The 21,713-nt window shown below is 41.8% G+C and overlaps 1 protein-coding gene across 1 annotated transcript in view; it reads left to right on the top strand.

Moving 5' to 3' along the window:
- SNTB1 (syntrophin beta 1) overlaps nt 1-21,713 on the top strand; it is a 112,504-nt gene that overhangs the window by 83,314 nt on the left and 7,477 nt on the right. The window contains exons 4-5 of the mRNA XM_058830314.1: nt 14,735-14,874; nt 21,398-21,594. Coding sequence (XP_058686297.1) covers nt 14,735-14,874; nt 21,398-21,594 — 337 coding nt within the window. The remainder of the gene's footprint in view (nt 1-14,734; nt 14,875-21,397; nt 21,595-21,713) is intronic.

Below are 21,713 nucleotides of genomic sequence, written 5' to 3'. Positions count from 1 at the left end.
GCAGCAGAAATAGTACCAGCAGGAGCAGATCCTTCTCCAAACTCTAACCATGTGAGTAGGCAAGAAGAGATAGAAGGAAATGTGGGACCAAACATCTGGTATGTCCCTGCTGTGATTTTTGTTCCTCTGAGACATAAGCCAAATGGATGAGTGCAGAAAGACAATTAGAGCTGGGGGAAAAGGAAGAATGGGACAGCACTGGAAGAGATTGGAAGATTCTGAGCTAAGGGAGCCTCGAGGAAGGTGACAGTGGAAGAAGCAGCTCATTGATGAACTGCAGAGAGCTCTGAGTACAGACAGATACACAAAATGTTGAGTGGACTGTAAGGTATTGAAATCTTCTCTACTGGCAAGAATAAGACCAGCCTTCTCTGAACCTTTCATAGCCACATAAGATTAGCTCTTCACAGCTGCAAGAAGACTTCAAAGAGAGGAATTTTAGCTCTCCTCTCTTATTTTCCTTCAGATTTGACTCGGAGTTTGAACTCATCAAAGGTCACGTACATCATCAGTTTCTCTTAGCCCAGATACATCAAGTAAAACTTCCATCTCTACCCTCTTCAAATAACTTGAAACAGCTGCTTGGATATTTGCAATTGCAAGCAGAAGGAATGGGTTGTGGTTACAGGATCACATTCAAGTGAGTGAACAATTCTGAAGAACAGTGACAAGGAGGCAACCACTAACTGGTAATGGTTACACATCTGTAGCCCTGTGTGGACCTGCAAAGGGGTTCACAGCTTTGGAAACAATAGCATTACAGGCTGCTCTGCTAAAAAATGAAATACAAGAATATCACTCTCAGAGGTAACAGAGATCTCAGACTGCTTTTCTTCTAGGGAAGCAAACAGCCACCATGTTGCCTTGTGTCAGCCCCAGACATCATCAGCTTGGTGCCCAGGATTCAGCAGCAGCAAAGGTTATGTGCCTGTGCAGATAACAGCACATGAAGTTTGCTCCAAATCTCCTCTTTCTCTTCCCCTTGTGTCACTCTGCAGCTCAGCCTCAGCATTCCCCATCACTGACTGCCCCTGATGCTGGCTGGGCTATCTGAGCGTGCCTGCTGTCTGAGGATGTACTTTTGAATAAACGGTGCCTTTAAAGGGGTACTAGTTAAATGCATGAAAATGTTGTAACAGCTAGCCTGATTTCCATCTGGCATAACTTAGGAGTAAATCCATTGACGTCAGTAGAACTGAAAGGATATAAATATAATTGAAGTCAGACCCTATATTTTTAGGGTTAAGCCTAAAAACACTGTAACTTACTCTCCCTCCTTCCCCCTCAAATCTTTTCTCTTTCAAGCTCTGTCACAAATTCAAATGTCTTAATTGAGATTTTGTCTGTTTCTGCCTAGTTTAATCAAGGATCTGTCAGTAAAGAATGTTAGGAGATGCAGAGGTGAAGCTCTCCTGACCCCCTACCTATCTTTAGAAAATCTCACTGGCTGCTGGTTCTGAAAAACCGTGGCAGCAGTTGTTCTCCTCTGCCTTGGTCAGTTGTGTCAAGCTGTGTATCTGTAGCTAAGTTTAGTTCAGAGCACAAACATGAGGCAGAAATGGAAACTTTTTTGGCAAGCAAAGAATGTGATTTTCAGCCCATTCACACAGAATGGTGTTAATTAATAGATTGTTTTCTGACAAATAGTTAATTGTGCCTGACTGTTTTCCATATGGCTAAGGAAATAAAAAAGCCAATGAGAAGAGGGTATTTAAAAATCCAGAAATTTTGGTATGAAACTGCTGATATGATAGCCAGTGCAATCCCATTTGCTCTACTTCTAAAATGGGTTGTGTGAATATTAGCATTTAACTTTGTAATGAAATACATAATTCTCAATTTTCTTTTTGCAGTGTTACTAAACTAAGTTACTTAAGATTTTTTTCGACCAATATATAGAGATGCTTAGGCCAGTAGATACTACAAAAGAAATCTCAATGAATAGGCAAATATTTTTCTCTGTTGTAGGAATAAAAGCAATAGAAATAATTTATAAAATTTCCTAGTGAAATTTTCCTTCAGGGCATGTATATTTCTAACACCAAGGGAGGAATTAGGTGTAGTCAGTTGGTAACATTGACATGTGTTTGTCTTCTTGGAGTTTCCACTTTCTTGTAATTGCAGAAGTTACAGCAGCTCTGTGATGTTCAAGTTATCCTCAGCCAGCTCATAAATGGCTGGCACTTGCTGGCTGGGGTGATTTATTAGCCCACAGCAGGAAAGAAACTTCCATTGATCAAATCAGTTGGTTTGTGAGATCATATGTCTCTTGTGCCAAAAATAATCTCTCTTTGGATAGGTGATGTTTGTTGAGAGATCTTAAAGTCTAATGCTGTTACCAGGAAGTTCTTTATTTTATTAAAATATGTATCCCAGGGATAATTCCTAAATCTGAAACTTTAAATTTCAGATTTAATTCTTAAATCTGAAATCATCCTGGCTCCACAGATACATAACCTGTAGCATGCAATCTGGTTATAATAACGTTGGAGATTAACTTTATTCTTCCCAAGTTTTTCTTCTAGAAGGATGTTCAGATCTCAGTGGAATTTTCTGAAAGTAGTTTAATGCTGTAATTATTTTAAAAATATGATACACTGAGAATTAGAACAGATAGAGAACATTAGCTTTAAAAATTACATATCTTACAGTATTTAATTTGCTGATATTTGTAGGATTTGGATCTGTAGATTGATGGCCCTAATTGTGTATTTTAAAGTAATCTAGATGAAATAACATGGAACAGCACTGAAGTCCTTTGTCCTGTGAGGCTAATTTAAAGCTCAGCATAGGTAACTGCCAATTAGAATATTCTTTATTTGTCTTCCTTATGTAGCTCTGTTGAATATTCATAATTTCTATTAACACATGGCCTTCAATATTTGCTTTTTTTGTTTGGTTGGTTTGGGTTTTTGGTTGGTGGTTTTTTTTTTAGATAGCAGATTAATTAAAAGAGTTGTTACTGTAAACCGCTGTGCTGTGATCTTGCCTGGTCTTGTAATATAAACAGTATCAGATCTGGGAAAGTCATGGCTCTTGGGAAGTGGCAGCTCACATCCTGCCTGTAGGTGGCAACTATAGCTTGAATACTTCTACTTTAGGGATATTTCTTCGACTTCATTTTCTGAAATAAATAGGGTTTATGAAAGCTGAGCTCTCATTTTTTTTTTATGTTCCTAACCACAGAGAAAAGCTTGAAACTATGGAATGTCAGCAAAGCAAAAAGGCTTGATGTATCAGCAAGAATTAAAAATGTATTTTAAATACCAGGCAAACCTCAGACTGATTTTCAAGCCCCAGTTGACATCCCCAAGGGAAATTTGGCTGACTACAGTTGGTAACAGTGGTTTCCTATTAAAGCTGCCTTGCCAGTTATTTTTGCATCATTAGGGCTGTGTGTATTTCTTCGTGTGCCACACAGTTAGCGGAGACAGCTGTCCAGCAGATCACAGAGTGGTGGCAAACTGCAGTTATCCTCTAGCTCTGAACTTCCTCTTCCCACCTTCCCATTTCCTCTGTGATCATTGCTCTCCTGAAATTACTTTGGCAGGGTTACAGTAAAGACTTTTTAGCTAAAAAAAGCAAATTCAAGTTTTCTCTTAGTCTCCCAAGCATGTAATGATACCTGAACTCACAGTAACCCCAGGGCCATGTGCTGGGGCATGTGCTCCAGTATGGGCAATGATTTCCTAATGGTGAAACTGGCCTAGGACTACAATGGAGTAGCTGAGGATTTCTGTCAGGAAAGGTTTTAAAGAACAATCTAGACAAATCTTGGGAACAAAGGCTGTCCTCCCCTGGGCAGTGTTCATCTTTCAAGTCATCTAGGAGGTTCCTGGAGTGACACAGCTGGGGGGAGCCAGCTCAGGAAGGCACCTGACTGGATCTGCTGTTTGGAGCAGAGGAGGACTGGTGTGATGTGGTGTGTGTGATGTGTGTGATGTGATGGCTGGAGCCCATCCTGGCACAGTGATCACAAAATGAGTTTCCAGGTTTGGGAGAAATAAGGAGGGGGGGTCAGCCAAACTAGTAGCATGGGCTTTTGGAGGGCAGACTTTCATCTGTTTGAGAGATTGGTTCAGAGAATCCCTTGGGAAGCACTCCTGAAGGGCAGAGGGGTCCAGGAAGGCTGGACAGTGTTCAGGAAGGAAGTAATAAAGGCACAGGAGCAGACCCTCCCTGTGTGCTGAAAGGTGAGCTGGTGGGGATGAAGATGAGCCCGGGTGAATGGGAAGCTTTGACTGGAACTCATGACAAAAAGGAGAGTTTATGACCATTGGAATACAGGATGGGGAACTCAGGAAGACTACAAGGATGTTGTGAGGAGGATGTTGCAGGGAGAAAACTACAAGGGTGAAAGCCCATATAGAACCTAACCTGGGTGCTGTGGTAAAAGACAATAAAAGATGTCCCTATAAATACATCAACAAAAAAAGGAAGACTAAAGGAGAATCTCCATCCGTTATTGGAGGTGAGGGAACACATAGTAACAAAGAATGAGGATTGATAAAGCCTTCTTTGTCTCAATCTTTAATGTTAAGACCAGTTCTTTCAGTACCAAGCCCCCTGAACTGTGCTAACAGTTGGAATTTATGCTCTTAGAGGTCTTTTCCAACTAAAACAGTTCCATGTTTCTATGGTTCCATGATTCTGTCTTCAGCTCTCTTTCTATGAATCTAAGCATTCATATTTCTGAACCAGTGATTGGCTTGGATTGATTTCTGCCTTCCTTCTTGAAGACAGAAAAAAAAAGTTTTTTTTAAGTTTTGCAGTGGGGAAAGTGTCATTTTTGGTTAGATACCATTTGTCCTCTCTACAGATTCCTTAGAAAACTAACAAATGGCAAATCAAACAGAACTCTCTGAAAGGGCAAAGATTTTAAATTCAGTTTTGTCATCATTAAGTATTAAAAGAAAGTGAATTGGATATTAAGTGGAATAGCTGTTCATTTCTTGCCTTTACTGACACCCTGGGATCCACTCATGCCAAGATCCACCAGGACAACCTACTGGATGTTCTGCCAGCTCTCCACACTGTCTGCCAGGGTGTATCAAACCTCTTGGTGAACAGAGATCTCTTGGAGCTCAGCTGACTTTCTGGCTTCCTGACATTTCCAGGGGAAAAAAATAATCCTGCCCATAAGAAATTTTTGAATATGATAAATCAAAATGAAAAGTGCATGTTTAATTTTCTCCCCCTCCCCCACCCCAAAAAACCCCACCAAAACCAGGTATATTGCTTGTGTTCCTTAGATAGTTTGTGGAGGTCTGTTGAGATAATGGAGGTACAGACTTTGTAACCAATTTTTAAAAAGTTTTCAAATAATCAGATGTCTTTGAAGCTGACAACTAAGTAAATAAATAAACTAGAAAAAAAGACAAGTACAAGATATTTTTTGTGGTGAATCTTAATAAGTAGATTTGGATTCTGAATTGTGACTAATTTTCACCAAATTTTTCAGATATCTGTGGCTGCTGCACATTCTTTCAAAATGAAATTAAATTACTAAGAATTTTAATTGAATTTTTGCTTTTTTAATAAGGCTTTCAAACATTTTTCAGCATGCTCAAAATTGCATTTGATGAAGCATAGAATGCAGATTTGAATTGTTTTTTTTAAAGGTAACACATTTTTGTGCCAGGCATGTCGTGAATTCACTCATTTGCTCGAGGTCATTAGATGCATTGCAGTCTATCAGTATTACTGAATATTGATCAGTGACAGACTGAAATGACATAGTATTCTGGATTGCCCTTCAGACAACATAATAACAATGAGAATGAAACATCTTGTTCTCTCTGTATTGCTCCCCTACTATTTTTTGTTCTAGCACTTGTGATTTATTATGACCCTTGAGTAAAGTAGTCAAATCTGACAGTCTTCAAAAGGTACCAGTCATGATGGGCCATTATTTCTGAGACTGAATATTAGGGAAGACAATGTGGTAGACAAAGGCACAGAACATCTCCTGGGACAGATTTCAGTCACTATAGTTTTAATGTAGACATCAATGATTGCCTGTCCTTCACCAAATAGACACTGTAATAATTTCAAATTGCATTTTTCATGTTTCAGCCATTGCTAAAAACTGCAAGCTGCTTTCAAATCAAAAGTCCACCTCCAGCATTAACATTTGATTGGATGCTGTTGAAAAGTATTCTTGAGCTGCTATATAGAAATCCACACACTTTTAAGTGGATTGAAAGATGACACGCTTGTATCTTTTGAGGCAGTGGGTATTATTACTCATTTATCTTAAAGTGAACCCATTTGATCAGCAGAGGTCAGATTCAATTGCAAATTACAGACCCTTCAGGGACAGTGAGTTGAAATTAGGGTGCCTGCACATGGATTCTGCTCTTGTACAATAACCATTATGCCCCACTGATGATGATGATGTACTTCTTCAAAAAGTGCTTCAGCTTGGCTTGAGCAGAGCACTCTGCTCCCAGAACAGCTCCAGCACACAGTAACCTGCAGGGCATAGCAGGGATCTGTGGCTGTCCCTGGTGTCCTGGAGCATACCAGTTTTTCCCACCACTGAGTAACAATATCTGTTCTTGGACAGTTGCACAGGAAATGTGGTAGAGCTTCCAAAGCCTCCAACACAAAGTAGAATCCCTTTCCTTCTGTGCCTGACCCTGATGTGCAAAATAACTTCTCATGGACTGAAGCAGAAGATACACAACTGTGCTGTGCTCCTTCTGGGTTTTCACAGAGCAAGCCTGTCTTACTGGAGGAAGGAGAATGCTCCATTAAAAAAAAAAAAATAAAAATACAGATTTGTGCCCTAGCACTAGGTTTTTAGTGCTTTGGGGTCCAGTGATTATTTTGAAGACAACACAGCTGCTCACCTCTCCCAAAACTAAGCTACATCTTAGAAGTACAGTTTCTACCACATTTTAATTTTGTGATTTTTATTTAAATATTTATTAAACTTCTGATAGTTGCTGTCAGCAGCTTTTTGGTGATATGTTCATGAGACATGTTTCAGAAAGTTTATAGCCACTCTCACATGCAGTGTGAAGAGCCCAGACACCTCACAAATAAGTTATGCCTGCACACACAACAGATTCAAAAGTGTCTGCTGATAGCATCTTCACTTTTATCCTGAATGTGTGGTTGAGAGCATGCTGGAAGAGAGATTGATTGCTTTGTGAAACACTGGTGCTGGCAGATCAAATAGTTGCTGGCAGGTTATGGTACTTGAGATTGCCTCCACTTTTACAGATATTTTTGCTTATAAATAGCAGGTTTGTGCTCACACCCACTCTTCAGACTTTGCATTCATTTGTTCAATCAGTATAACTGATTAGAAAAGCCTGGGGTTAATGGTCTTTCCCTCCCTTTAGTCCTCCCTCCCCTGTGCCTCTTTTACGAGCACTACTAAAAATGTGACCTCTTCCAGTCCAGGTTTATTCCCAGGTAAGTTGTCTTTGAAGGTCAGTTGAACTTTAGCTGTCCTCTGTCTCCTGATGAGCCTCAATGGCCAGTGGAGCTGTGCTGATCTTCCTGTGTGTCTGACTTGTATCTGTCCCTGTCCTTGTGACTTACAGGTTGGCCACTGCCCTTGAGTGATGAAATGTCCTCTTACCTTCCCTGTTCTCCCCTCGCAATTTCTGAGAAGCAATAAAAATGAAAACAAGAAAAGATAGCAAAGTGCAGGTTTTTCTGCAGAAGTAATTTGGTTCAACACTATCATTTCAGGAGTGGACCTTTGCTATTTGCAAAGCTTTGCTATCATAAATTACTACTACTCTAATTTCACACAGTGCTGTCATGGTCTGAAGTCACTGCTGTAGAAGAAAATGTGTTTTACCCAGGAAGCACCAGCACACTTCTTAAATCACAATGATCACCTTAACTAAGATGAAAAGCAATCAGTGTCCTAACAAATGGTGTGGGGCATTTGCCATCTCCTGTGCATACTGCCTGTTTGGCTTTCCTGGAAAGATTCCTGACATTATCAGGAAGTTATAATCTCCTGTCTCACTGAAGAATAGCTCTTACTTATGGACCTTCAAGTCCCAGCTTCATGCTTAGCAGAAGGATTGTGGGTCATAGTTGAGGTTTCAAAAATAGATGAATTACCATTTTGTCCCTTTTTGAGTCCCCTGGACTTGGATTTCTGTGTACTTAGTTAATCAGTTTCTGTGGATCTCAAGACAACATATCAGGATTTTAAACTTTTCTCATGTTATTGTGTAATATATTTTTACTTAGTAAAGTGAATAAAGTTTATGTGATGCTGGGTTTTTCATTCCCTTACGTTTCTTATCTTTAATCTTCTGCAATGGAAATGCAGAGTGTTAGACTCCATAAAGATAGAAGGACCAAGGATACACTTCTTATACAGCTCTAGAGGATTTAAGGCTCAAGGCAAATCATCCTGCAAACCCTTTAGCAGTGATAACTATTTTGTATTACTACTGCATTAATATTGATGCAACATTCATGGAATACATGCATGAAAAATTGTATGTGAACAGAATAATTATACAACCAACTTTAACTGAGGGGCAATCTATATGATGACTCGGACTTCTTCAGTTTTTTCTGGTATTTCAGACTCACAGAATAACACAGGTTGGAAGGGTTTCAACCTTCCTGCTCTAAGTAGACCCAACTAGAGCAGCTTGCTCAGGCCCTTGCTTAGTCACGTTGTGAGTAACTTGAGGGATGGCCATTCAGTCTGTCCCAGTATTTGACCACCATGACACACAGAAAAGGTTTCTCCAAGTATCAAATCAAAATTCCCCTTCCTTCAATTTGTGTATATTGAATGCCATCCTCTTCCAGTGCACCTCCAAAAGGAATTTGGCTCCATCTTCTCTGTAGTGTGGAAGACATGAAACCCTCCAGGGTTTCCCAAGGGCATGGTCTAAAGAGTTATTAGAAAATTTCCAGCTGACTTCACCAAACTCTGGAATAAACCTCTGTTGCAAAATTTGGAGTAGGCATTCCTGTTTGGTTGTAGGAAAGGTCTCAGATCACCTGCCATTCTTGTATGGGTGAGTTCACAGCACTTGGGTACTTTTCTTGCGTTTAGAGGTCTTTGGATATGAGCTAGAGCTGTTTGAAAATCCCATTAATCTAGAGAGTAAGGACATTGTTTGAAAATATTGTTGTGTTGATGTGTTTGACTGTGTTCATTTTGGCAAAAGTTGGCTTGTGTCCTGTCGTTTTAGAGGATAATGAGAAGGAGTTCAGACTTGAACAGACCTGCCTTGAGAATGAGTGTCTTGTCCATGCCCAGCAGTGCCTGTGGCTGAGGCTGTCAGTGTGTTCCTGGGCTCTGCTCGGGGTGCTGCAGCGGGTGGATCAGTGTGGACCCACGTGCCTCTGGCTGCCTGCACAGCACTGGTGCCTTGGCGTGCATCGCTTGCTCACTGCTCACAGGAGCCAGTGGTGTGCCCTTTGAGGGGTTTTCATGTGTGCATTGACTTCAGTCCAGATCTGATAACGGCACAGGCCCCCTTTGAGCCATCACTGAGGTCAAAACAAGAGAAAAACAAAACCAGACACGTTTTCATTAGCTTTTAAAAAAATCTTAAACAACGTGCACGTTATTTCCTGTTTAAAACTACAAAGTTTAGCAGCAAAACACATCTCATCCGCATGTGGTATGGGAGGTGTTGATATCCCCTGCCTACGGCTGTCACTTACACCCACTCCTGCATTGCAAATTGCCTCCCATCAAATGAGCTCCCACAAATATCAGCGTTGTTGCATATGCTGGGGTTTGCAGGATGTATTTCTGCTTCCCTGCTGTTCATCTTGCAAATACCCTTTTCAGTCCCAGCTGTTATTTTCAGGAACTGACAAGTGGGTTTCTGTAAATTAATCAAATTTATTCTGAACATGGATGTAACCTTTCATCAAAAGACAATGAAAAGGCAAGAAATACGTAGCAGAACACATCTCTCAGCCCGTGTCAAATCTGGCTTGTCAGCACAGAGAAATTTTAAGGAAGAGATAAAATAGCAAGAAAATTCTTTCTTGGTTGCTCCTCCTGTGCTCAGTAAGAGGGTAACGTAGGTCTGAGATTTGGGAGGAGGCATTAGAAAAGGGGGTTAAACAAACCACTTACTGTAGACATAAACTTGCTACCTTCACTTTGGTCTCTGGAAAGACATATGGATACTTGCTGCAGTGGAGTCTGCTGGCAGTTTATAATTTGTTTACTAAACAGGGAATGTAATTAAAATGTCCCTTTTGAGGTAACAAAAATATAAGAGTAGACCAAGAGTATTCAGAGGCAAGTAGCCCAAGGCATCTAATTTAATTATCTGTGTCACAGATTAAAAGTATTTTTTCATCCATTCCTGACAGCCTGAAGTAGATGAATAACTGAAATTCAAAGCAAAATCTATTAAAAAGGAGACCTGGCGGATGGCAGAGCAAAGGTCCAAACAGTTTGTAAAAGGCTTTATCTCCACTGAGATGCCTGTTGTCTTTACAGCAACTGATTATGTGTAAAAACTGTTCAAGGTTTGGAAGCTGTGATACCCATTGGAGGGGACAGGGGTCCCCATCACTTCAGGCACAATAATCTGGCTCCTTTCAAACACTGCTGTCTACCAGGGGAATTACTCCTTAAGGGTACATTGTGAGCAGTGGCCAGAAAAGCAGCAGGAGCAGAGCTGCCACACAAGTGATGCTGAGCTTGTGTCAGTGCTTGCAGTCAGTCCTTGGCACCACAGATCTGGTCCCAAAGCAAAGCCTGGCACTGCACAGGCATCGGAGGCAGCCGGAGCTCAGGCATGTCCTCGTGCCGTGGGGTCTGGTGTGTCCCAGCCCTGCGTGTCCTGCACTGCAGCATGGATGTGTCAGCCAAAGGCTGATGGCCAGGTCTCCCTGGAGCTGCTGGAGTTCAGCAGCTGCTCTTGCACACGTTTTGTCTGCCCCCACATTGCCTTCTGTTCCCACTGTGTGTGTCACAGCAGCACTTCCAACCCCAGCAGAGGCCGCAGTGTCCGTGTGGAAACACAGAGCACTTAACCTGACTCTGCAGGGGAAGTCTGTGTCTGAGCAAGTCGTGAACACAGGTCTCCTCTGGTGTCATCCCAAGCCCAGCCATCATGCTATTATTCACAACAAAATTAGATTTCATCCCTGCAGCACATGAAATATTTTCTGAATTTGGAAAGGTAAACCAAAGACATGCATATGGGAAAAAGTGGCGTTTCCACTTAAAGGGGTGAGTAAATGAGAAACAAAGAGGTTTGGAGTAGCAAAAATGGGTTATTTTCTTAGAAAAACGTTCTCCCTTTTCAAGTTTGTGCTTTAAGACTTTGATCTAGGGGCACAGTATGTCTAGGAAACAAAAAAATCAAGTTTGCTTCTGGTAAAAACATTTATAGCTTCATTGACTTGAAGTGGAATTTTACCTGGGAATGTAAGCGGTGACCCCAGTGACACATAGAGGGAACACTGGCACCTGTTGATTGGAGGTACTTGAGCAGTGCCCAGAACACCAGAAAAATATCTGCTGATTCATTTCGTTGTAGAGTACTGACTTTTCTGTAGTTGATCTAGAGTTGATCTAACAATTCTGACTTTGAAAAAGGGTTGAGTTTGAAAAGTTTTTTAGAATGGATGGTGATTTTATTTTTCTGCAACACGGATTAATGCACTTTAAATTGTACATGTGCAAGTGGGAACTGGACTGAAGAAACTGTAGTGCAAGTGCCAGAATTCTGCAAAATTCTGGCTAAGGAACTGGCCCTAATCATTATCTAAAACCATGCATCTAAAATGTATCTCAAATGGTATTTAAATTTACTCTTACACAGGTATTTCATGTTATCTTTATGCTGGCTATTTAAACCTTTAAAAACCTTTAAAACATGAAAAAATCTTTCACTTAGCTGCCCACAAGCAGCATGTTTTTTGCTTTTGATTTGTAATTTGCTATTGTACCCACACTTGGTATAACAGTTGTTGATCTGGATTAATTTCTCATGTGGATTTGTGATGAATGGGCCCTGTAGGTTAATGGTATATTTGGTATATCTCTTCTTCCTTTGTAAAATCTGCTATTACCATTTACAGGACAGCATGTTCTCTTTGACACCTTCCAGAAGTGCCAACTGCCTGTTGAACAGCATGGCATCAGCTGTTACAGTCTGATCCAAACCCTACAAAATAAGGGAACAGTGATGCAATTCAAGGTTTTTAAGGAAAGGCAGTATCTTTTATTAGATCAGCTGTTACAGTCGGGAAAAAAAACAGACAGGCTTTCAGGCACACAGATCCTTCTTCAGGTCTGAAATAGCAGCAGTGTTGCTTACACCAGCATTCCTCATCAGTGAGGCAGCTATGGTCCCAGTAAGGTTTAAAAACTGCTGAAAATTGTGTGTATTGCATGGCCCTTCTCACTGGGGAGGGCTTCAGAGCAGGACACAGGCAAACATCATTCCCCTCCTCACCTCTTCCCAGGACACACCCTACAAACAAGGGATACATCCTACAAGCAGAAGCAGTCACTTACTCTTGAGAAAAATCTTCAATACCTTATGACCAAGCCACATCTCCACAGTCACCCTACTGTTGGGGAGGACTGGGGCAAAGCTGTGGGCTTCACAGTGCAGGTCTTTAACTTCAGAATTCATGCTGGAAATTCTGTCTCCTAATATTTACAGCTGTCCAGCAAAGAGTTGTGGGACCAGCTGACAAAATCAGTTTTATTCTCTTTCTTGTAATTACTTGTGTTTCCCAAAGTTTCTGAAGTCACTGTTGACTGACCAGCCACCTGATCACAAAACTTAAATTGTGATTGAAAATGCTACACAGGCAGGGTGGTTCTACAGAAAAGCTGTGAACAGCTTCCCACAGTCTTTAGATTGCTTGTGATCCCAGAGATTTCATATTTATCTTCCTTCTTCTTTTCTGGAAATCTTCAAAAGTATGTACTAAAGTCTTTCTAGTTAACAAGCACAGGTGAGGTGGTCCAAATTAAACATTAACATTTACTGAATGTTAATATTAACTGTGACACTCATTTCTGTATTCCCACGCTAGGACCTGGGGTGTTAACTGTAGTTTATAGCTGTGGTATTAAGAAGCTGAGGATGCTTTTAGCTCATGTGAATATTTTCATGGTACATGGACTGTGAGAACTCTGGATTTTGCATTCTTTCTTGAGTGTAATAATGTGTGTGTTAATTATGTGGCTTCTCTATTCAGCCCTATTCAAAAATGAAAGATGGCATTTCAAGAAACTGTCACCACAAGAAAATTGTAAATAAGTATTAGTGCTGCTGTAGAAATTGAAAGGCCAAACTGTTTTTGACTTCAAGAGACTTGAACAACCAATGAGCAAGTAATGCTGTAAACAGGAATATGATTATTGGAAAAGCTTAGTTCAGAGGGAGAAATACATCTTAAAAATTACATAAGCCAAAAATCTTAGTTTAAGATATGCTTTTGGACATTGATGTTCTGAGGTAAAGGTGTGTTACATCTTGAAAGCCTTTAAAAGTTTAGAAATTTGTGGGAGCCTGTCTTTGTATAAAATACAAGTGTTTCAAATGTAGTTCTGAATTATCATACCTGGGTGTGCCATTCCCAAACTTTGATCCCTTTTATATGTTTCTCCATCTAACAATGTGCCCAGTGATACATGCCTGTGGCAAGTAGGCTGGCATCACCACAGAGCAGCACAGACAGCTGCTTCTCTGTCCCAGGAGAGGTTTTAGTAGAGGAATCATGAAGACAAGCAGATTCTCTGGTGAATTTCAGAATTTCTTTCATTCCTTTTAGTATCCAGCCAAGATGTTTGTGTTTGAAAGCATGGCTGTGAGTGTTACTGTGGACCAGTGTTTCTTTTTATTTATGTGCCCTAAAAGAAAAACGATTTGTCAGTTAAAGAGCTTCAGTCTCAATTGAAACAAAGGTCCTTTCATATTCCTAACTATTTTAAGACACTTCTATGCTGCCAGAGTAGAAGAAGTGAAATCCAGGATCCATACATAGTCCCCATTGCAATAATTGTGTTGCCATGTGGACATCACACATCTAACCTGCAAAATATTCCACATCTGGATTCTGCAGCCTGTAAAGGGCTCTGATGCTCTAGTCTTTAGACATCTTTGACAGAAAGGTTTGAAATGTGAAGGCAGATCCATCCCAGAGTCAATGCTTGATATCAACCCCACATTTAGGGTGGATCTCTTTATAAAGGCATTTCTAAAATGGGAAGAATGGTATGAAGGAAGGAGAAGCAAAAAAAAAAAAAAAAGTAAACTGCTGAGGAAAAAAGCATCTACTCCCAAACCACTACTTTTTGCTATCTATAACTCTTCTTTAATAGTGATGATGTTGCAGCTTTTTTAAACAGAAACAGCAGCAGCAGTGTGCAGGACTCAGGTTAATGTGCCAGCTACTCATGAATGGTGCACATTATAAATATACATTTAAGGTCCTTTCATGCATACCACAGCTAACTAGCAGCCAGCTCCACCTCAGTGTTCTTCCAGTACTGCATTTATGGAGTAGCCTGTACTAAAGGAAGGCTGGAAATGGCAGTGCTAAAGGTAGCAGCAGATGACTTCGCACATTATTCCATTTGTGCTGTATCTGATTGTAAATTCAGGTGGGAGATGTCAAAAAGCCAGAGAAGTAAAACTCTCTTGTGTTAATTTTCTCACCCAGAACTCGACATGTTCGTCTCATCTGGCTTTGCATGGTGGTAGTTTGTCTCTTGTTTCACTGAGACTTTCCTCTTTTCCAGGTGCCAGGAGACAATGAAAAGCACTGGAAGCCAGTGTTAGTAGTTTTGACAGAGAAAGACCTGTTAATATATGAGAGCATGCCACGGATGAAGGAAGCCTGGTTCAGCCCTGTGCATACCTACCCCCTGCTCGCCACCAGGTACCTTTGCTTTTCTTTCATGACAGCTCAGGAGCAGTGGGAACAGCTGAGTCAGCCAGGAATGAGTAGAGCTGGTGCACAGCTTGAGTCACTCTTGAAATGTTGTGGTTGGAGAAGCAGGTTCTTCTCCAGTGGGCTGATATACTGAGCTTAACTCTTCTTTCCTCCACCATTTCAAGCTGTGGCTGAGGCTGATGACCAGAAGCTCACTGGGATTTTGGCTGTGGCCACTTGGCCTGGATACAGAGGCAGGAGTGCTGAAAAAGCCAAGAGCTCAATCTCCTGAGATGCCTGTCTCAATGTGCAGACCTGTGAGCTTGGCAGAAACACTGACTTCCAGCTCCTCCAGGCTAAAACAAAGTGAACTTGTTGCCCTGAGTTGAATGTTCCGGTGTGGCAGTTCTGCACCACCAGTTTGGGCCTTTTGGAGGGTTCCACATGTGTTGGAAACACTTCCAAGAGAGCTTCTGTTTCTGCTCTAGCAAATTAATTCCTGGATTTTTTTAGCTTAAAATGGTAAGCTTGGAAGACACATTCTTGAATCTAGGTTGGAAGTAAGCATTTGCATTATTTTGAAGATATCCATTAGCACTAATTTAGAGAGAGCTTTCCCATGGTTGCCTTTATGCAGTGGAAACTGTCTGTGCTTCTTGGTGTGAATCTTAATCATGTTTCTCTGCCAGTATGGTCAAAGGGCTTGAGAAAGAGCTGTTGTTCCTTGTTACAGCCTTGCTACAGGCCTCTATTATACCATTTTCAATGAGTTCTCATTCAGAAGGGCTGGTTGCCCCAGCCAGAAGCAGTGGGTCTCTTACTGCACTCTCATTAGTTAACTTTTGTTCTCTGTCTCTCCCCAAATGAACTGACGCTTTGCTACTAAGTCATTATATTAAAAAAATAAAAATTGACCTCACTGATTTACACTGATGACTGGTTGTCCCAGTCTAACTACGTGTGATGGGGCTCTCAGACTTCCTGGGAAGCCACCATCTGACTCCCCCTTTGTTACCCTAGCACAGGGTGGGAGGCACCAGCTTTGCAGCGTGCAGCCTGCTGCATGGTGTGGTGCTGGATGTTGACATTTCTAGGTGACAAGTCCCAGTGAAAGCTGGGTGAAGTGTTGCAGCCTGTGTCCAGCTGTGTCACTACGCCTTAGAATTTGAGAAGCAATAGCACCCGAGCAGAAGGTGATGCATTTCCTCCCCTTTTTGGGGGGGGTTCATTTTTACATGAGCTCAAACCCTCCTTAAAGTGACTGGGTACTTGTAGTGCAGCCTGCCCCTTCCTGGCCACATCTTGTCATGTGTAAAGACAACTCCTTGCTGAGTACTGTCAGCACCCATCATCAGTGAGACCAGTTTAATCATCAAACAATCTAAGGCCACATCTTGGGGCCTGTTACTTAATTATTTTTTCTCAAGAGGTCACACTGGATAGCAGACAGACTCGCCTTGGGTGGGGATGGTCATCTCCTTGTCTGATGGGATACCTTCCTGAGTGGAAAAACATTGGTCTTCATGCTGGAGGGGAATGAGAGGTTGCACAGCACGTGTGTCAGGCTGCTGAAGGGTCTTTAGATACTGGGAAGAAAGCAAGCCAGGATGGTCTGTAAGAAAGCCAGGGTGCAGTTCAGAAAGGACAGGTGCAAAGTTCAGTGCTGGGAAATAATCACCTCTGCTATTTTGGGGTGGAATGGGAGCAACAAAGTAGTTGCTCTACCAGGAAGCACCTGAGCACTGTGCTAACATTGCTTGAATCTAAGGTGCTGTGTTTTTAAGAGGGGAAAATGAAAACAATCATCTTGGGTTATAGCAGAAATGTTGCATTTTGAGCAGATGTAGTAATCATATATCTACAGAGAATGAGTAAAGCCTCAGGTGATACTCCATGTTCATGAGAGGCATTGCACTTCCAAAAAGATGCCAGTTAACTGTGGAAGGTCTAGAAGAAAGCAATGCAAATATATAATATAGAAACACTGTCAGGAGGGGAATACTTTAGAAACCTTAGTAGCTGAACTTAGAGAAGTCCATGTAAAACATGTCAATAGTTTTCAGATATGAAGATAAGACACAAGGAGTGTGTATCTTTTCTAGACCCCTCCTGAACACAACAGGACAGAGCTGACTGCACTTGTGGCAGGGAATTGGTGAGGTACTGGTTTAGATTCTCTGGGAAAGGTGTGGGGACATGGAAGAATGGGTGACACACATCACAGTTAGCCCTGCTGTGTGAAGGAGGAGGTCCTGGGTGACTTCCTGACAAGCATTCCAGCCCTATTTTTGCAATTTCTTACTGCTATCACTGAATGGAACACCCAGATAAAAAGACAGCAACTATACAGAATTTGGTGTTCAGAATGGGAGTCTATGATAAATACACATATACACATATACAGCAAATTCCATAAATAGACAGATTCCCTAAATCTAAATCCCTAAAACTTCCTGTTTTGGATGATTTTAATTAAAACCCTGCAGGGTCCTTCTTGTATGATCTGCCACACTGAGTAGAGTTATAGCAAAAAAATACAGCAGGTTTTCTGTTGGTATTGACTGCTGTGTTCATTCTCGGTCAGTGATTCCGCTCCTCGTGACGAGTTTTTTAATCCCCTCTGTGCATTGATCAGAGCAATTTAGAACTTTTCACCTGGAAAGTTTGCAGAGCACATGTTGTAATCTTAGCTGCTCCCATCTTTCAGATTTTTATGAGTCCTTGGGAAAACATTTTTGCTTAGCTAATGCATATTTGGAAAGCTGCTGAAACTGGAAAACTTCAGTGCCAGATACTGTACAGAGTCATGCTTAATCTACCCAAGACATAATGAGCAGAGAAAATTGGAAAGTTGTAGAAGGATTACAATCTTCTCACAGTCCTTTAACAGCAAAATTTCAACATGCCCTTCTTGTTTGTTGGTAAGTTTGCCTACAACCTATGGATGTCATTAAGACCTAAAAGTATTTTCCAGCTTTGCTTGGAATATAAATAATAGCTCAAATAAAACTGAGATCAGATTTAAGGCAGGGCAGCTGGCACACAGCCCTGACTCCAAGGACCTTTTTGTCATAATCTCTGTTTCAGTGTTTCCTTATGCCTGAATAACAGTGCCTCCCTCTAGCATGGGAATGGGGCTTAAGTAATTACATCTTATATGTTTGCAATCAAATTCCATTATCTATCATAGCTAGATATGAAAGGAGAAAAAAAAAAGCAGCCTATGTTGGGCTCTGATTAAAGATCAGGTAAGAAGCTTCTGTGAACAGCTGAGGTCTGAAACCAGAAAGTATTAAAGCAGTTTGATAGCTAACAACGTGGAAAACACGGGGAAGGAGTTTGGGCACTGATCAGTCATCCAGGCAAGTGGGCAGGGGAGAGGCAGAGAGCACTGGGTACCCTGAGAGCCCCAGGGAGGTGTCTGAGGTGCTATGTGAGTTCTCTGCTTGTCTCCCCAAGGCAGACAGGGGGGCTGTGGGTGCAGATGAATTCAGAGATACGTTTCCAAGGAGCCATTCCAGGGCAGGGTAAGTCAGGGTGCCACAGGAAAGGTCAGATGGTGGTGGTGTTCTAACCAGCAGAGCTGCACAAGTGTTGATGCACTTGGACGTGGTCTCTTCTGAGCTAAATCTCAAGTGAGCAGCTGAAGGCTTCCTTTGAATGTCAGTGCTGGTTTCACTGTCCTTTCTGAAGAGACCATTAGATCTGGCCGTGAATTGCTGAAACTCTTCCCCATGGCATTAGGATGAGCCACAAGTCCCAGTGCATGTCATCATCCTGCACCAGCACTTCATGTTAGACCATTTCTTGCTGTCACACGTTTGCAAAGAATAAGGTTAAAAAGGTCCCCGAGATATGGAGGGACAAGGGAGAATTGAGAGAGGATGAGAAGTGTCTCCGAGGCTCCCGGAGGATGCCGAGGGTTGCGTTTTGCAGCCGTCGCGTTCCGTGCGAGCCCGGCCTCCTCCTGCCCTCTGGCGGCTGTGCCTGGGCCGGGAGCAGCGCTCGGGGCTCCGGCCGCGGCTCCGCTGCCACACATTCCCCCAGAAACATCCACGGAGCACAGGAACCCTCAAGGGCTTGGCTGAATATCGCCACATCCGGGCCTGGGGTGCTTCTTGGGCTCTAGGGTGCAGCACACAGCCCCTCCCCTGCAGTCAGGGTGATGGGAGGCAGGAGCGAGGGGAAGCCTTCTGTGAGCTGTCTGAGGCTGATTTTTGCCTTTTGAAGTATCTCTGTGTCTTTAGGATAAAACACCTTCTATTTAGATGAAATGGCCCACGTAAATACAACTTTATTAAAGCATGGGAATCCTTTGATCTGTACCCAAGTACAGCAGTACTGACAGCTGGTACATAAATGCTATCAAATGTCCTTCTGCATGTTTGTCTAGTTCATGTTTAAGTGCATGACTTTCCAAAGCATGATCTGGAGTTGCTTGAAAGAACAGCATCTTTAAATAGTGAAACTGGATTTTTAATAATGAGGAGATAATGAGAAAAGGCAGGCAAGAATCATTGTTCATGTTGGATATGTTCACATAATTTGTAAAGTACATCTTCATTCTATCCATATGCTGAAAAACCTACAATACAGTGCTATGGATACAGCATGAAGGTGTGGGGGAGTGGGTGGTGGTGCTGTGTGTTTTGGAAGGAAATCAAACATTGGAACCATCTGTTTGTTATGTACTCAGGAACATAAGTAATAGAAAATTATTTTTAGTACGGCTGATGAGCGCTGCATAAAGGAGATGACCCAGGAAAAAGGTGGATTAGTTCTATTTCTAATGACAAACTCAATGTGATTTTCCAGGCTGCTTTTCCACAGCCCTGTAGCCGAAGGCAGCATGAGAGCAGTGGCTGTGCCTGGGTGACCAGCCAGGGACAGACAGCAGCAGATGTCACTGGAGATTTCAGTTCCCTAATTCCTGCCTTAGTTATCAAGATGTAGCTTCCCCTCAGAGTTTGCACCTTCTCACACCAAATGAAAGGGCATTAAAATGTTTGGGCTGTTTGTTTGCCACTCAGTCCCTGACTACAAAATCTCCTATAGTACAGATAGGAGGGTCTGAATATTAAAGCTGAGTGGGGCATTAACTCAGCCTTTCTAGAGAGGAAAAAAAGCCCTTCTTGTCCTGCCCAGATACAGGGCAGAATATCTCTGACCAGGATATTCTGTGTCTCCCTTCCCAGAAGCTCTTGGGACCATAAAATCAAAGGGGATGCCCAAAAGCAAAAGAAAGTTCCCATGAACTTGAGCATGAGCAAATCTTGCAAACCTTCTAGTGGGATATGAAAGAGGGGTGCATCTCTTTGCCACAATGTGCATCCCAAATGTCAGCACAGACTGTCAGGGAATTGGAGAAAATTTCAGATGCCCTGTGGCTGGTGTTTCAATAATTAAAAAGCTAAAGTGTGCTTTTTCTTTCCTTTCTGCTTTTTTCCTTTCTACTAAAACATTCCTGTTTGGTGGCATACCCAAACAGTGTCAGCTAACAGGCAACTATTCTTGCTGATAAAAAACAATAATTTGAGGAGAAATTAGTATTCAGTAGATTAGTTTAATCTAATGTTTTCATCCTGTAGCACAAGTGTTCCACTACCATGCCACATACTTTATAGACTACTATGAAGTATATTGTTTCCCTGTAGAAAGAAAAACAGAAGGCACAAGACAAAAATAAGCTTTTCAGACAAATTTCATTTTTTGATTGTCTCTCAGGGTTGGTCTCTGAATCTCAGAGTGATGAGCTCCTCATGATTATTCTTTTCCGATGAATCAGTGTTGTGTTCTTGAGTGAATTCTGTGTTGACTGTCCATACTTTTAGAGGGGAAAAAAAATATAACATAAAAGGGCAGATTTAAGGAAGAATTAATTTTTATGAGGTATTGATTTTCTCACTCAAAAATATTCCCTGCAATTTTTGTTTGCCCACATGAATAAACCTTCCCTGGCCACAGGAGATTAGCTGTTGATGCTGGGCAAAAAAATGTTAATTGCAGACAAATATGAGAGAATTTCAGATTACAAGTAGCTGCAACATTTTGCATTTTACAGGTTCCTTATGGGAAAAGTATGTACAAGACAGTACTTTGGCATCTACATATTTTACAGAGCTTCATACTTTATTCAACACTATTTATCATTGAATTTGACAGCAGATGTTTAAACTTTAGAGCAAATGCTGCTTCACAGTGGAAGTTGGATTCAGGTGCCTCATCTGAGCCAGCACTTGTATCTGTGGACCAGATTCCATCACCACAGACCAGTCAGGGATTTCTCTCAGTTCCTCATCCAAAATGATGTTTTGTTCAATTCATTAAGTAATTTTGGGACATCCATGTCATCACCTGTGTGTCCAGATGCTTCTGTGCTCACTGCCTTGGACCATCACTCTTCTGAGAGAAAATAGAGGAGATGTGAGTTCTCATGCTGCCAACCAGAGCAGAGCTGTGCTCAGGTGGGGATTTTGGTGCAGTGCACTGTTGTTGGAATTTCCTGATGTGTTTCCAAATCCAATTGCAGGTTGGTTCATTCTGGGCCAGGAAAAGGCTCACCGAAGTCAGGGGTGGATTTGTCTTTTGCAACCCGTACTGGTACAAGACAAGGGATTGAAACTCATCTGTTCAGGACTGAGACCAGTCGAGACCTCTCATTGTGGACAAGGAGTGTAGTGCAGGGCTGCCACAATTCTGCAGAGCTCATCACAGAAATCACCACATGTGAGTAACACCTGCAGCCCCACCATTCCCACACCTCCACACCCTCCCTGAGACACTCGTAGCAGTTCAAGTTCCTTCTGCTAGAGGTTATTTGTTTTATAAATATGCATGTTTAGGAT

This window comes from Poecile atricapillus, chromosome 2 (genome assembly GCF_030490865.1).
Source record: "Poecile atricapillus isolate bPoeAtr1 chromosome 2, bPoeAtr1.hap1, whole genome shotgun sequence".
NCBI lineage: Eukaryota > Metazoa > Chordata > Aves > Passeriformes > Paridae > Poecile > Poecile atricapillus.
Note: the sequence above shows the minus strand (reverse complement) of the source record. Positions and strands in the feature narration are given on the sequence as shown.